Source organism: Cyanistes caeruleus, chromosome 3 (genome assembly GCF_971803275.1).
Source record: "Cyanistes caeruleus chromosome 3, bCyaCae1.hap1.1, whole genome shotgun sequence".
In the NCBI taxonomy this organism is placed as follows: domain Eukaryota; kingdom Metazoa; phylum Chordata; class Aves; order Passeriformes; family Paridae; genus Cyanistes; species Cyanistes caeruleus.
In genome coordinates this window covers 25,651,072-25,666,733 of record NC_141703.1, presented here as the reverse complement: position 1 = coordinate 25,666,733, position 15,662 = coordinate 25,651,072, and the positions used below count along the sequence as shown (strand labels likewise).

The following is a 15,662-nucleotide window of genomic DNA, read 5'->3' as shown; positions in this document are numbered from 1 at the left end:
ACTCAAGAACAGATTTTCAGTTTTTGTCATCTTAAACAGTTCAGGAAAGACAGGGTGGATGTTAAACCAAGATATCATTAATAATTCAGAGGAAATTTCTGATACAGCCAAGGTGAGGAACACTTGAATAAAACACTTTCTCAACATATAGTCAGTCATCTGTAAGGTACTACAAGCTGATCTACAATGAACGGCCACCCTAAATAAACATTTCGTACTTGTAAAATACTACTAATAAAACCATTAATAATAGCCAGAGAACTCCAAGTAAGGTCAGCACAGTACAACATATCTAAGTCAAACTCCAGTATAGTACGTACAGTATGAAAGAGCATCTCTTGGTCAGAAGCAAAGATGGTTCAAATTGTTTTATTTTAGCAGAACTGTAGCAACTTCCCACTTTAATATGTTACTATGAGACTTTTATCAGTAAATTAGACAATATGGGGGATGCTATTTTAAGCTTTAGGCGATCCATATACCTCTTTATATTTACATGTGGAAGACAAGATATCCACGCTGCACTTCAATATATCAAAACTGTTCTGTGTCCTTCATGCAGAAAATGAAAGGTATTTTTAAATATTTTTCTATCAAGCCTAGAACTGTACTGTAGGTTGACATTAATATATTCTGACTTGCAATGATTTTGATAATAAAGGCAAAGGAGGTTACGCAGGTTTGTCTGGGATGAGATGATAAGTGTAATCTCAACCTCCACATGTCTGTCATTCAGTGATACAGAGAAGAGGTTTAACAACCTTTTGACGCTGCTGGTTTCTATGCAGCAAAAGCAAACATAAAATGTAAGAGAAGTCGCCGACTTTTAGGTTCTGATTTACTGCTGTGATTTCTTTGATGTGGGGAGGAATAGAGGCAAATAGTTATGATACATCATCCCCTAAAAACAACTTGTAATGGGATAGCTGCTTTTTGCCATAAAACTCTTTCAGGACTCTAGAATCTGAGAAAAATCACCATTTTTTTTCCCCCTAGACAAACATACTCCATACAACATCAACTCACATATTTAAAAATCTCCCTGAAGAAACGTTTCTCCAACTTCAAAGGCTGCTCTGCCATTCCTTCCCTTTTCAATCATAGGCAAAGGTAAAAAAAAACAAGAAAAAAAAAGAAAATCGAACCACATTTTCCCCACAATAAAAAGAGTCTCTACATCCTACCCACATTTTGGGAAATGCTAGTAGAAGTAAGCTCCTAGTACATGCTGGCAGGTAAAAACTCTATTTAGCCAATTTGAACAACCATATGTATACCTAAGGGCATCACAGGCCCACAGATCCTTCAGAAACCAATTTGAGTATGCCTGGCTTTTGGATAGCCTCTATGACAGATTCTCTTGGGAAAAAAAAATATCCAAGAAATAAACAATTCACCTTCATAATAGAAGAATGACACCTGAGAGATATTACTTCAACTAAACAAGTATCAAAAAAATACTGAATCAGAATCAACAGGATTATCTATTTTAATCTGCTGTGTATGACAGGCTAAAGAACGTGCAAAGTGAAATCGCTAGATAATCATAAAAAGCACATTTGCTAACAATTTGTTTCAAATGAATACACATACTTTAAAAATGGAATTATTACAACAGGAAAGAAAATATTTTTAATAGATTTTCCCTAGTGTTCTTTTTGAAAGCAGTCCAACGGACAAATATTCTTTTAAAGTTTCAGCTTTCATGCCTAATAAAACTAATTCCCAGAAAACAGCGTGCCCCTTCATTTGTCTTTCCTGTTGGACTAGAAATTCCTTTAATCAGTCCAAGTGAAAAAACCCCCAAATGAAAATTCTCAGTTGCTGCAAAATTGGGTTAGAAAAAGCAATGAGGACTTTTGAACTAGCTTGTCATGCATGCTATGTTGTTTGTTTGGGTTTTTTGTATCTGTGTGGAGGAAATAAGAATTAAGTATAAAGTGAATGTCCAATGCTGTTACTATACTGTAATGTATATTCAGTTCTGTACTTTGTAATCATTTGACACTATCTACAGATAAGGAAGCGTGAATCAGATTTGACTGACTTCAAAGCTGAGTGAACTGTAAAACTGTCCACATTCTGAGCAGAGGTTTAGATCAAGCAACTGCCACAGATCAGATCAGATGGTTGCATAAATTGACAAATGCCTAGAATTCAGTGATTTTAGGAGAGGCAATTCTGTGCTCTCTCTAAACCAGCTAACATGAGTTTATTGATTACCAGGCCAATTTCAGTCACAGTTGTGTATGTAAACAAAAGTCTAGCCATTCATGACATTTATTCTATCAGGTAATTATTTACCTTAAACTTTAAAAAAGTTGAAAGCCAAAGGCAAGCCCTAAATCAAATCAGAAATCCTTGTTCTTAGACTAACTCCTTTGTTCCCCCCAAACACATACAGGATATGTGTTATATATGTTATAAAATAACCAGATTCTAGAAATCCCACTTCACCCATAAACAAAAATATAGACTTCTAATGAATACGGCATGTTTGATTCCTGCAGAAGAGCACATGACCAGTTTTGTAAAATGCACATTTCCAAATGTGCTTTGATGACATGGGGGACTCTTCAGGACATGCATCCTACAGGCAGCTGTCCTGTAGGCAACAAAAATGGGGCAAGACACCAAAAGGATAGTGCCAAAAATAAAACTTCAGGTGATAGCCCAAGGAGTATTACTACAAATGAGATAAGTAATCCTTGGCAGAGCCCTGGTTGGTAGTACAATGTCTTACAGGAGTTATTTTTGTCCACTTCCTAATACTTTCTTTTTTGTCCCTCCTCTAAATATAAGAAGACAAAATTCGTAAGTAAGAGAGAATTTCAGGAGGGGAAAGTAATCTACTTTTGCCATCTAGAAACAATTAATCTTTCTTGGTGTTAGGAGGCATTCCTATTAGACAATTCCTTAGAAATAAAATACAACCACATATAATAAAGACAGAGGGAATACCAGGCATAGATCCCAACTTGAATCATCGTAGGAGGCACAGTATGAACACTAAAGGAAACTCAGTATTTTTTCTTAGAAATAAGCAGCTATGACTAAAATCAAGGAAAGCAAAAAATATTTTCACATTTATTTTAGTTTTTAGAATATGACTGTGTCTGAGGCCTTGCTACAGCAGCCATATCAGTTACCATATCCAACAAGCACACCTCTGGAAGTAAATAGCTACTGTAGGTCGAGTGCAGAGCAAAACTGAGGCTACCAGTTAACCTGTTAATTCTTTTTCTAGTACACACGGCTCCTAAGGGGTCAATTATACATTGTACGTTGAATTCAAATGGAACAAGTATTCTGATAAGAAGAGATAATGACTTACTTTATTTCTTAAGGTAAGTGGATTATGTGCTTATGCAAGAGGCTATCCGGTGGCAGCTGGAACATTTTACTTCAGCTGAGCCACGGCCTCTCATCAATGGGGGCACTGTGAGGTGGAAATGACACTGGACCCACCATTAGAAGGAAAGCAATGTTCACACCAGTTTGACAAGTTCTGGCACATAAAAGGAGTAAGGATATTATGCATCAAATTCATCAACCTGCTACTGTTAAGAAAGCTTACTTTTAAGGAGATATATTATGGACAATATTAAAATAGCCAAGGACACTAGGGTTTGAGTGAGGGGTGTCTGTTGTTTTTCTGTTGGTTTTGGTTTGGTTTTTTTCAGTGAAGATACAACATTACAGAAGGAGGAAAACTGAATTCAACTTCAAACTTCTAGAAATGAAACCTCCAGATACTTTTGGAAGGACACTAGCTGGAGGCTATTAAACAGATAATGGCTACATTTGCAATTTGGGTAAACTTTTACATTTACAGAAACAGTAAAAGGAGAGTATAGAAGCTATGCTGAAATGTATTTGCACTTTCAAATGAGAAGTATTTAAGTCCTACAAAAAAGTCCTATCAGAAAACTACACCTCCAAATAATCTTAATATGCTATAAAAATGTTTTCTGGAAACAAATACACATTTAATTTACACACACATCATACACAACATCCTCTCTTGACTCATAGTACTAAGCTCTATTTCAAAGGTACTAACTGCCAAAGCTACCAGAATTTCATTTGTATATATTAGTAGAAATCCTGAGTGAGAACAAAGCAAGTACTGTGAAACCTGAGTACATATGTTAAATCATCTGTATTAGAACCTCTATCATCCCTCCAATATACTCTATAAAAAGACCACAAAATGATGTCTCAGCTCTACTGAAACTGAAAGTGTCTCCTTGTAACAAGCAACACTAACATTGCACTGTTAATGGAGAGGAAAAACAATACAATAAATTGCATGTTTTCTCTTATTCCAATGGAACTATTGTGAAAAGAAAGGCTAGCTAACTCACAAATATAAAAGTTACAATGATCTATGTCCCTGTAAGAACTGCAATGATTTTCTTTGTAAGCTGCTTAGATTTCCTTAACAGTAATTATTTTTACAAGGCACTTTGCTATATATCTGTAAGTTTAGTATCTTATCTAAACTTAGCTGGTTTAGAAAATCTTGATTTTGGTACTTGAGAAATAACTAGTGTTTCACTCCAGATCAACAAGAAAAATACAATGTCTCCACAGCAGTGCTGTGTCCAACTGATGAAGCTGCTTGCTTCAGCTCTGCTGAGAGCACAGAGGTTACAATCACATTTTCTACTTTGTCTTACTGCAGAAAAAACCCCTACACAGTATCATCCTCTCAGAGAGCTCTTCTGCATTTGGCTCAGGGAGATGAAATATGATAAACTTTAGAGAGTGCTTTCTCTTTGTGCGTGTGTGCAAAGTGAATTGAGCTAGATCATGGAGATGAGAGGGACAAGGTGTCATAAAGCACCTTTTGCTGGAAAACCCCTATCATATAACAAATACCCATGCCTTCCAATTAATGCTTAAGCAAGTAATTTTCCCTCGCCTTGTTGCTATACGCAACTGACCATTTTAAAGGTCCCCATACTTTAATACCAGCAGAATCACAGAATCATTGAATATGCCAAGTTGGAAAGGACCCACTAGGATGGAGTCCAACTCCTGGCCCTGGTCAGGTCACCCCAAGAGTCACCCCTGTGCCTGAGAGCACTGTCCAAACACTTGCTGAAGTCCATCAGGCTTGGTGTTGTGGCCACTTTCCTGAGGAGCCTATTCCAGTGCCTAACCACCTTCTGGGTAAAAAACCTCTCCAACCTAGACCTCCCTGACTCCGCTTCATACTGTTTCCTTGAGTCCTGGTCACGAGAGTAAAAATCAGATTTAACACTCAGCAACAACTATATTCAAATTCACCCTCTGGAGTACAGAGAACAAGTACTTTGAAGGTTGGTTTTTCATTCTAAAGTTTTTAATTCTAAAAGAACTCAAATCTCTGAGTAACACAGAACATGTCTGAAAAACACTCAGATCTAGATTTAGAGATGGCATATAAATTTTACATCAACACTGATGTAACTTGCTTTTGGTTATCCATTATATGGAATGTACATTTGTGTGGACAGCTTCAGCTGTCTATGGTTCCATGGTATGAAATACTCATTTCTATGCTTCTCTCAATTCAATCAGTATAAGGTAATTCTTCTAATTCTTAGACACTGCCTTTGTTTCAGTATTGGAGAGAGAGCAATTAAAAGCCAGATTTCCTACAATGTAGATACCAGAACAAGGAAGAACTAGCATACTGGTTTTGTTCTTAGTGGGGTATAGTAATCTGCCTACTCCTTTTGTTTCCATTTTACTTTTACATACTTACTTGCAGTAAGTGAAATATTATTTACAAATCTTTTTATGCTTTGTTTATACATCTGCACAGATCTGAAACTGGACACACGGAAAAGGATTTTCCTCAAATGTGATGTTAGCTGGAAAGCTCATAGGTAAAACACAACCACATTCCATCTCTTAAATGTTTCGCTTTCTTTCCCTTTTAATCCCTCACCTTAGTATCAACATTCTCATTGATGTCTCCACTGTGAAAGTCTAGGTATTTTTAAATACTATAAAGCTAAATATAGCATTAGATTTAGCAAATATTCAATAGTTTGGAATACTCTCATGAAAAAAAACACGGCTTTGTCTTGACGTCTTATGAGGTACAAGCTTGGTGTACCTCAGGTACATCCTAGAGAGAAAGGAACACCAAAGGCCACACCATGACCCTTGCAGGCCCTCCAGGAAATACCTACACTTCATATTTCTTGCTTACTTATTCACAATGGGATTTGCTAAGCAAATTAATCTGAAGACTGTCTGGTAAAATAGGTGAAGAGCCAGCAAGCAGAGGGGTATGTACTGAAAGAGTCAGACTTACTTAATAGGGGGCAAAAAATAATTTGCATGTCCCTGGAAAGAAATCTAAAGCTCATAAAACCTTTGCTATCTGTAAAGACACTGAACTCCATAATACTCTCCTGTACTTACAATATAAAATGAAAATAATTCTAGATTATAGGAACTGTTAAAAAAAGAAAATATTAAAAAAGGGAAGGAGCATGGAAGAAGTCTGTACAGGCCAAAGGAGTGGAAAACAATTACCACACTACGGCACTGGCCGAAGGAGGCCGGGCACAAGGATAAACCCACCTGGAGATTCAGCTCCAGGCATGGGGCACGCAGGGGGCCGCTCGCCATGGCTGTGCTGGGCCGGCCCCTCAGGGCCCCCCGCACGGCCCTGTCTGTGAGGGCCCGGACAAAGCCAGAGCTGGACTGGAAATGCAGGGCAGGAGCGCCCGGCCACTGCCAGGCCCCACACTCGGAGAGTCCCCAGAGGCCAGGCAGCACCTGTGAGAGAGCAGGCTCTCCCCATGAAAGCAGAGGCACACAAAGATAAAGCTGGTATGTTTTGCTCTCCAATGGCTGCAGAGACCCTGCTGCAAGGCCGAGAAATGAGCAGACCAACAATTCCAGCCCTAACCTCACAAGGGACCATCCATACACTCTCTCTAAGCATCCACGTGCATGTGGTTGAAGGTATTTGTTTCATATGATATTCAACTTCCTAATCTTCAACATATTTTCCAAACACCTTATTTTTAAAGTCTAGCAAAACCAGCAAGTTCCACCCCTGCCATACCCACACAGCTGTCACCCTGTTTAACAGAGAACATGCTCCTAAAATCTGGCCTGCCAGACAAAATGGAACATCACTGAAGTTTCCAGTCCCCGGGGCCACCACTGCTGTACAGTGTCAGAACACCACGACTTGGCAGAGTCTGCTGAAACCCCGGACTTGACCCCACTTACAGCAGATCTAATCCTTGTTTGGCAGCCTCAAGCACACGAGTAACTTAGTCACCACTGCCTCAAACATGTGGCAGATGCCAGTGTACAGGCACATTCATTTCATAAAATGTCTCTCAGGGGGAAAAAAAAGACATGGAAAAACTTCATCTTCAGTAAAAAACTGCAGCACACGATAAAATTCCCCCTTGTGACAGTAGAGCCACCTTAATGGCCTTTCTGTAGCTTATGGCCACATGGCATTGCCATCACCACCAAAAGGGTTGAGCAACACAAATCAGGCTGCTTATTCCATACCTTGTAAGATTAAGATTAGTATCAGCTAAGAAAGCTTCTTCACCACATCTCCATAAAATGCTGTGAAAGCAAACGAAGAATTTATAAAAAAGAATATAGCACTGAAGAGAGAATGAATTTCAAACGTAATAATGGAGATAGGAAAGTCATCTACCTGAGAAGTTCTCATCTGGTGAAGCACAAAAAATTCCAGTGAGACAACCTGTATGAGAAATACTGATTTAAATTGGAGATGCAGTCTTGTAGAATGACTGTCACGATAACCTCTTGCTGCTTAAAGACTGAAGTGTCTTCTCCTTTGCCATTCTGATCTTCTGAAGACAAGTATTTTCCCATATCTAATTCCTGGTATTCCAGAGACTTCATCTCTGGAACCATACTTGCTCTAAATTATGTATTCTATATTATCTGTTAAAACTGAGTTTATACAGAGTTGCACAGGATAGACAATACACAATCTAATCCCTTACTGCTACCCTGTTAAACTCCTAATCTATTAGTGTTTTCAGTTGTAAGCTTTTTTAATACTGTGGATCAGTTCACACCACTGAATCAGTTAAATGATCAGTACTGTAAAAGAGAATAGGAAACAATACAGCTCCCTCTCAGGACCTGAAAAAGACAATTCCAATACTAGCTGTTGCACGATTTAACCATTTATTTCCTATGGTAAAACTGGGGAAAAATCAGCAACTACTACACTTGGAAAGTCCTTTCCTTTAAGAAGAGTTACAGTTAAGTCAACTGACAACTCTGCAACTTGGTTTGTGCTTTAAAACAATACATTTAACCTGTACTCACAGCCTTTCAAAACTTCTTTACACCATTCTTTAACAACCATTGTTTTTTGATACTTACATACTTTTTGATACTTACATTTGATTCTTTGATTTGATTTTTTGATACTTACATTTCCACAAGTTAATGAACTCCCTCTATTAAGGCTTTAAGGTAGTCTGGAATTGTGTGTTACTGTAAAGTACTATGCATGTAACTGTGGATAGCATCTTTGATCATGTTGCAAATATCTTGTATCTCTCCCATTTTATACAGAACCAACATATGGCCAGCTTTCTGATTTGATCTATTCAACATTAGCTAAGTAGTTCCAGTGTCTCTGAAATGATCAGACACCAGAAGATCTAAGAACACGCTTATTCTTTTGAAATACCTCCAAAAATGCTATTCCTCTTTTATTGCTAGCTTGTCATTATTGGTTCGTGCCATTTCCTTTAAAAACGAGTGGCTCTAATGCTATTGATTTAAGAAGTTCCACTCCAGGGAGCTCACATTAAATTCACTCAAATGATGTAATGTATTGGATTGTCCCATCATCTTAGTTCAAAAAATTCTCTAGGTTATAGAACAAGGCTAAGCTAAGAAAAGAAATCACCTTGGCAATTCCTTGGAATTAATAAATAAGTGAGAAGGCCCACACTTTTCCTTCAAGTTACAGCAAGTAATAAATCAATACACATCAAATCTATTACTTATTTTTTCCCATTCTCCTGTATGTCAGTAAGAGAGTAGATCACAGCTCTAATTACAACAATTACTTCTAGTGATGCTAATAAGATCAGATCAAAGTTATGTGAGGCTGTTTTAAAGACATTATTACTATTTTTCCAAGACCCAAAATTGAAAAATCAATTAGCAGATGTCTATTTTGCAACATTTTAAAACTTGCATCCTCACCAGACACTTTCCCTGTTCCAGTTCTCTAAAAATGTTCACCTTTTTCTTTGAACACCCCTAGAATGACATTCAATATCAATATACCAGGGTTACAGGTCAGCACTTTGTCTTATGGACCAAATATGATAACAAAGGTGATTTCACACATGAGTTGTTGCTGCTTTTTCCTTTCAGAAAAATGGAACAGAAAAAAAAAAAGCACTATAAAGAATTTCAGTTTGCTCAGAATTACACCAATACACAAGGTAATTCCTTACAAGTACTTTCTATGATCATTTAAACACCAAGTTCCAAGCTTTAGTAGTTACTGTGTGAGTGACATGACACCTTGTTTTAATCCTAGGAAAAACTCACCAGTTTCATCATCCCTTAGATCTGCCAATGTGAACTTTCCTGGGTTTCTCCCCCTCCCAGAGAGAGGGAAGAAACAATACTGCACATCAGTTTACGCCATTTAAAACAAAAAATAACTTGCTCAGCCTATTATAAATGCTTCCTTCAATATAAAACCAAACAATCAACTGAAGAGAAATGAAACATCAGAACAAAACAGGAACAAACAGGAAAAGAACTACATGCTGAGCAAGTAAACCTCAGAGCAGGATCTAAAGGTCCCCAAGCTCAGGCTCTAGAGAATTCAAGCAGATCAATTTCCAAGGTCAGAAGACCTTCAATATCCAACTTTCAAGCATAAACAGAAATCCATCAGAAAAAGGCAAAGGGGGAAAGATTATCTGGTCACAGATTTCTACAAAAACACTGCTAACCTTGTAAATTCAGAAGGGTATCAAATCAAATGGATTTTGTCAAACTGTCTCATGCTGCCTGGTAAATCCTGTCTGCCCAATGAGTCTATTTCTACAAAGCTTTGAAGGTTCTGAACACATTAAGCATAACAAACATATTTGAAGCTGACAAAATGTGGGTAATCATTTTCTTCATGACCCATTGAGAATAAACCTACCATGACTTACCAAACATAGGTGGAAGGGCATGTTAGGTCATGCTTCCATAAGGTTCTTGCATTTGGCTTGTTACTAGAACCCAGAAAACAGTAACAATAAAGAAAAGCCCAAATCACAGAAAAAAGCCTCAAGCACTGAAGAAATGTTTGTCTTCCACTTATCAGCACCACTTCCAACTTCTGCTAGGAATCTGCATAGTACTAGACAAAATTAATTTTGATACTGTTCTTCACTGAAAATTACTGTAAGGCCAGTCAGTGACAGAATATTCATCCTCATTCCTCACTGGACCAGAAGTCATCAGAATGACTTACCTGTGTTACAGCCTTTCCACAAATCAAATCTGTAAAGGCAGCTTTCTACTGCACATCACCAAAGGCATAAAACAAGCCATGTAACTGTTACACTTTTCAAACCACATCTAAGTTAATAAGCTAAAGAGATAAAAATCAAGTAATTTTAGGATAAACAGTGACTTGACAACCACTTTATCATCACCAAAACCTTCCTTTTACGTAACACACATACCAATCAGCAAAAATACTTCAGTCTTGAAGTCAGGTATTTAAGGTCTTCACAAATCTTACACATCTCAGTTTGTTTACATAAAATAAAGAATTACCACATCAACATCCCCCCCATCATTACTTCTCTCTACATAACAGATGGTTACTCTTAACTGTAACAATCTTCATTTAAACATGGCATAAAGAAGCAAATAATAATAAAAAAAATCTAAGTTTCTCTCAATGTGTCAAACCCTACCCATAATGATGTAAAGCAATCTGCATCTCAGATTTTTCTTGCTATATACATGAATGAATTCCTCCCTTCCTCAATAGTTAAACTACTACCTCTGAAGCAGTAAAGACACAGCCCATAACCAAAAATTTTTATTGTAGTAACTGACTTTCGTATATTTGTGATACTATAGAAAAAGCAATGCTCTTCCTGAGAAGCCTTCTACTATCCCATGTCCTACCATCCTTCACTCATGACACTGTAGCTTGCCTTATTAGTTCAAAAGGCAGAAGACTGTCCTATTTCAAGATATGTGGAGTGTTATTTTACTGTGGATAGAGTATTTCCTAAATTTTGCTCCATTTAGAAAACTAAAGAAGTTTCTATCCCTTCACTGTATGTTAATTCAAATAAAATAAAGATGTTCTGTTACAGGACTATGCTGGCTTTTTCTTCTTGGGAAAGCAAAGTACTTGGAATTACAAACTTCAGTTTCTTGTTCTGCTAATAAGAGATTAGAAGTTAACAATGCATACACTGTTACAGAAAATAAGACTTAATTGCTGGAACAAACAAGATATCTACTAATATCTACTAATATTAAAGCCTTTAAAAACATCTCCCAAAAGAGAAAAAGCAATCTACTGATCTGCAAATTGCAAATACTATAGGTTTTACTGCAGGCATCACAAAGGAAAACTTGAATTAGATTATCATATTATCAGATTATCATATAGTGTTACACACTGTGAAGTTTAAAGAAAAAACAACAAAACAGGGTTTGAGTTTCCTATACAGCTTTATTCTTAACTGTATTCAAAACAATATGATCTAAACAACTAAGGTGGGAATGATACAGAATTATTCTAGAAGAATATGTTTTTATTAATTAAAATGGCTCCTCTCCCATGAAGTATTAAGTCATAGCATAAGCTGTTAAGTCACCCAGACATAATACAAGCAACATCCTCTTATACAATGTGTCTCTTGCCCCATCTTTAACATAGTCTGAATTGCCACAACCTGGATACATGGAAGAGAAAATAAAGCAAACACCATAATCTAAAAGAAAAATAGTTTCTTTTTTAAGACATATGAAAAGATCTTTAAACACTTCTTGTAGTTCCATCTCTAAGTTTTGTTCTCTCAAGGTTGCCATACATGACAACTCTTTTTCCTAAAATGTATCAACATTTTAATATAATACTTCTCCGCTTCTCCACTCTTTATATTGCCTATTTCAGCTATGAAAAGTTGCTTTCTATTGCCTTCCTCCTAGGAAAGCTTTTTTTCCCCCCTGCACTCATACCAACAAAAGACTTCCATTGAAAAATCAAGTCTCACACTGTGCTCTCAAAACTAAGCTGGCTCATCCTGTTCTTGCTGACATGCAATTCTAACAAAAGAACAAAAAAATGTGATCATAAACACACCTTACCTTGAGAACCCTCCCACTTGAGATCAGCGTGCATCAACACAAAAGTAGCTTTTAGGCTATTCTTTATTAGAGAGTAACAGAACTATGCGCTAGGTCCAAGATCAACCCAACAGCAGGGCCACACAGTGCACTGCAGCTCAGTGTGTTATTTCTGTAATAATCCGCAAAAAATGATTATTAATGTTATATAGGCTGGTGTGTAGGGGAATGTGTGTGCTTGTAGGAAGGGTGGTGTTTATACTCCACAGAGATTCTCAAATCTGTTATCTTTTCCTTTGAAGTAGAACAAAAGAAATGCATTTATTCAATGTTATGTGGTGCTGGGTTAATGTCAGACTTTCCAACAGGGGAAAAAGAGTTCTAACAACTCTTGAACTTGGTAAACTGAAGAAACAAATGCTGGCTGGCTTCTGGAATATGGAACTTTATATGGAAGAATAAAAGCCAAAAGGCATCTGGGAGAAGGAAGGTACTGCTCATCATTTGCTCATAAAAACATGATCTCTCACTGAGAATTTTTTTAACTCACCACCAATCCGCATATTTCTTACACTGTTAAATGTGTTAACATTCCACTGAAGAATGCTAAATCCTAAAATATTTTTCATTACAGAAAAATACTTGAAATAATAGACTTTATTTTATTAAGTTTATTAAGAGTATTTCAGAATATGGCTTAGAAAAACATCACCTGCCATCTGTTTTACTATAAAGTTTCTACCAACCATAACATATCACATTGTTCATCTAGTCTACACTTAACATGTTCTTTCACCCCAGAAGACTTTCTACTGACAAACATGACAACACAGATGACTACACCTATACATGTGTATTTGTTGGATATATGTATTGTGCAGTCAACAGAACTGGCAATAGTCAGAACTGAAAACTAATACACACTTGCTAAACAAATGGAAGAAGCTCAGACTTTGTCTATTTCAATTATCTAACCCTTGTAGCCTGTAGCCACAAAGCTGAAGATCAGTACACCTACATTAACAAAACTTCAATGCTAAGAAATAGGATAGCCTTTTCTAATTGCTATGGGTCAGCTTTGGAAACAAAAATAGCAAAATACATTAAGAGAATAGTACAATCTTAAAACGTTCAAGCTTTCAAGCTGCAGTACAATAAATACAGTCAAAATATCACTGCCTATCATTGAGCATACTCCACTGGGATAAGAGCCACCACATCTAAATTTAACCGTTTAATAGAAATTATTTTTAAGTTCCTGGGTAAGTGGCAGTATTTAACTGAACAACAAAGCCCAGAGTCAAAAAAACAAGTGTGAGTGGTATGGCTGTTCTTTGCTTAAACAAAAACCTGTGGACTCCTGCCTAAGAAAACAGTGCCTGAAACTGGGAGTATCCCCTTAGTATTATATGAGGATGACGTATGCTGTCAGAAGTCTCATAAACATCTTCCTTAATTACACTTACACTGTAATTACCTTAGTTTTGCAATAAGATTTCTACAAATCATATTTACGTCTAAAAAGGTGACGAACTAGAAGCAACATGCAAACAATCATCACTGTCTTTAAGGGAACCTGTTCTTCCCTCCTAATTCCCTGCTAAGAGCATTCATAGCCTGCAACACAGGTTAAGTGAAGCAACTTCTGTTCTCACTTCAGCATGATCAAGTCAACATTGTCAGAGTCAGCACAGACAAAGTTATCTTGCTTCTGACTACACAGCTGTTGCCCATATATAGAGATATATATATACACATACACATATAAATACACATATATAGATATATATATATGTATGCATGTAGAGATATTCCTTCTATAGATAAGGAATAAGAAGCTGACAGCAATTCCATTTAAGTATCTTCTGCTTCCAAAGGTGATGGTGCTTCTTGGAAGCACTTTGTGTGTGCTGTGCTCACTGAATTTTCTATGTATAACAGGGCATTCTGGTGAAGAAAATGACAACAAAAAAAGGCACAGCTGTCTAAACTTCCTAAACTAGTTCTAAACTTCCTAAGCTATGGCTAATGGACAGCTATCTACTTCAACCTTGGAAAGACCCATAAACAGTATTTTGGGGGGTTGTCACAAAAGTCTCCACTATAACAATGGCCTAACAGTAAGCAAGAAATATAATCAGTGTGCTAGAAATATTTATAGCTGACTTAAAATAACAAAATCAGAGAATCCTTAAGGTTGGAAAGGACCTCCAAGATCAGAGTCTAGCACTTTTTATCACCATGCTGTCAACCAGACCACAGCACTATGTGCCACATCGAGTAGTTTCATGGCTTGTAACAGCATTTAACCCACTGACAAACAACAGCTATCTAGTGGCTGCAAGCAGCAAGAGCTGAAGTTTCAGTGATCCTTTAACTTCAGAACCAAACTTGGTACATGCTAACAGAATCACAGCCAGGAATCCTTGATGACTCCTTGGGTATAATGAGGCCCATACTGCCAAAGCTGAACCGTGATCAAGACTGAAAGGCAGACAACTCTTGGGAAATGAGGGGACAAAAGAGAAAGGAGATTAAGAAATACAAGTTTACACCAAAGCATTACCTAACATGAGGCTGACTGCACACTGTCTCTGCAAAGCAGCTGTGTCAGAATTTGTCTTGAAGTGTTAATGAGGCTTTAAACTATCTTAACTGCAAACACAAACATAAGTACATAAGGCACCCAGACTCTTGGCACAGTACTAACACATGTGACAAAGGCAGCTGGGAAGACGACAAAACCACGCAAAATTTACTGAGAGGACATGGTAATAAATAGAAAAATTCTCTCAATACATTTCTACAGAAGATTATTTAGTACTCAAATGAGACAAAGTTCACAAAATCCTGTCTGATTTTATTAGCCCTGTAAAGCACTTTTCAGACATGACTGTTCACTAGAGATAGACATCAGAGGAAAGAATTTCACTCTTCTGAAACAACAAGAAATAGATATGACATTCAAATCCAGCTTCAACAAAATACATTCTGAGCAAAGAAAATAGGTTAGCATGGGAACAAAAATACATCATATGTTAAATGAGACAAAAGAATTAATGTCAAGGAAGAAAATAATCTCAAGAGGAAGTATGCCTGAACTGAGCATAAGAAGATCAGTATATTCTCATTTTCCATGTAACTTCTGAGCCCTTTCAGGCAACAGTAATATGTGCAAGACTGCACCATATAACTGAGTACAAGAAGTAAGAGAGGCTGGAATGAAGAGGGGGAAAAAATTACTAAAGGCAAAGAGAAGTCATGAAAATGAAAGCAACAAATAGGCCAAAGTCCTCTGAAAAAAA

The 15,662-nt window shown here is 37.0% G+C and overlaps 1 protein-coding gene across 19 annotated transcripts in view; it reads right to left on the bottom strand.

Annotated features, from left to right (window-relative positions):
• Positions 1-15,662, bottom strand: part of ATP11A (ATPase phospholipid transporting 11A) — a 115,772-nt gene that overhangs the window by 69,304 nt on the left and 30,806 nt on the right. For 4 of the 19 annotated variants that reach the window (XM_086880198.1, XM_086880199.1, XM_086880195.1 and 1 more), the window contains exon 1: positions 6,586-7,092. The exons of 9 other annotated variants lie outside the window; for them this stretch is intronic. In XM_086880198.1, coding sequence (XP_086736324.1) covers positions 6,586-6,633 — 48 coding nt within the window. In that variant the 5' untranslated portion in view covers positions 6,634-7,092. Of the gene's footprint in view, positions 1-6,585; positions 7,217-7,245; positions 7,452-15,662 lie in introns of those variants that run through there. 6 more of the 19 variants (XM_086880206.1, XM_086880210.1, XM_086880208.1 and 3 more) reach the window with 4 other exon arrangements.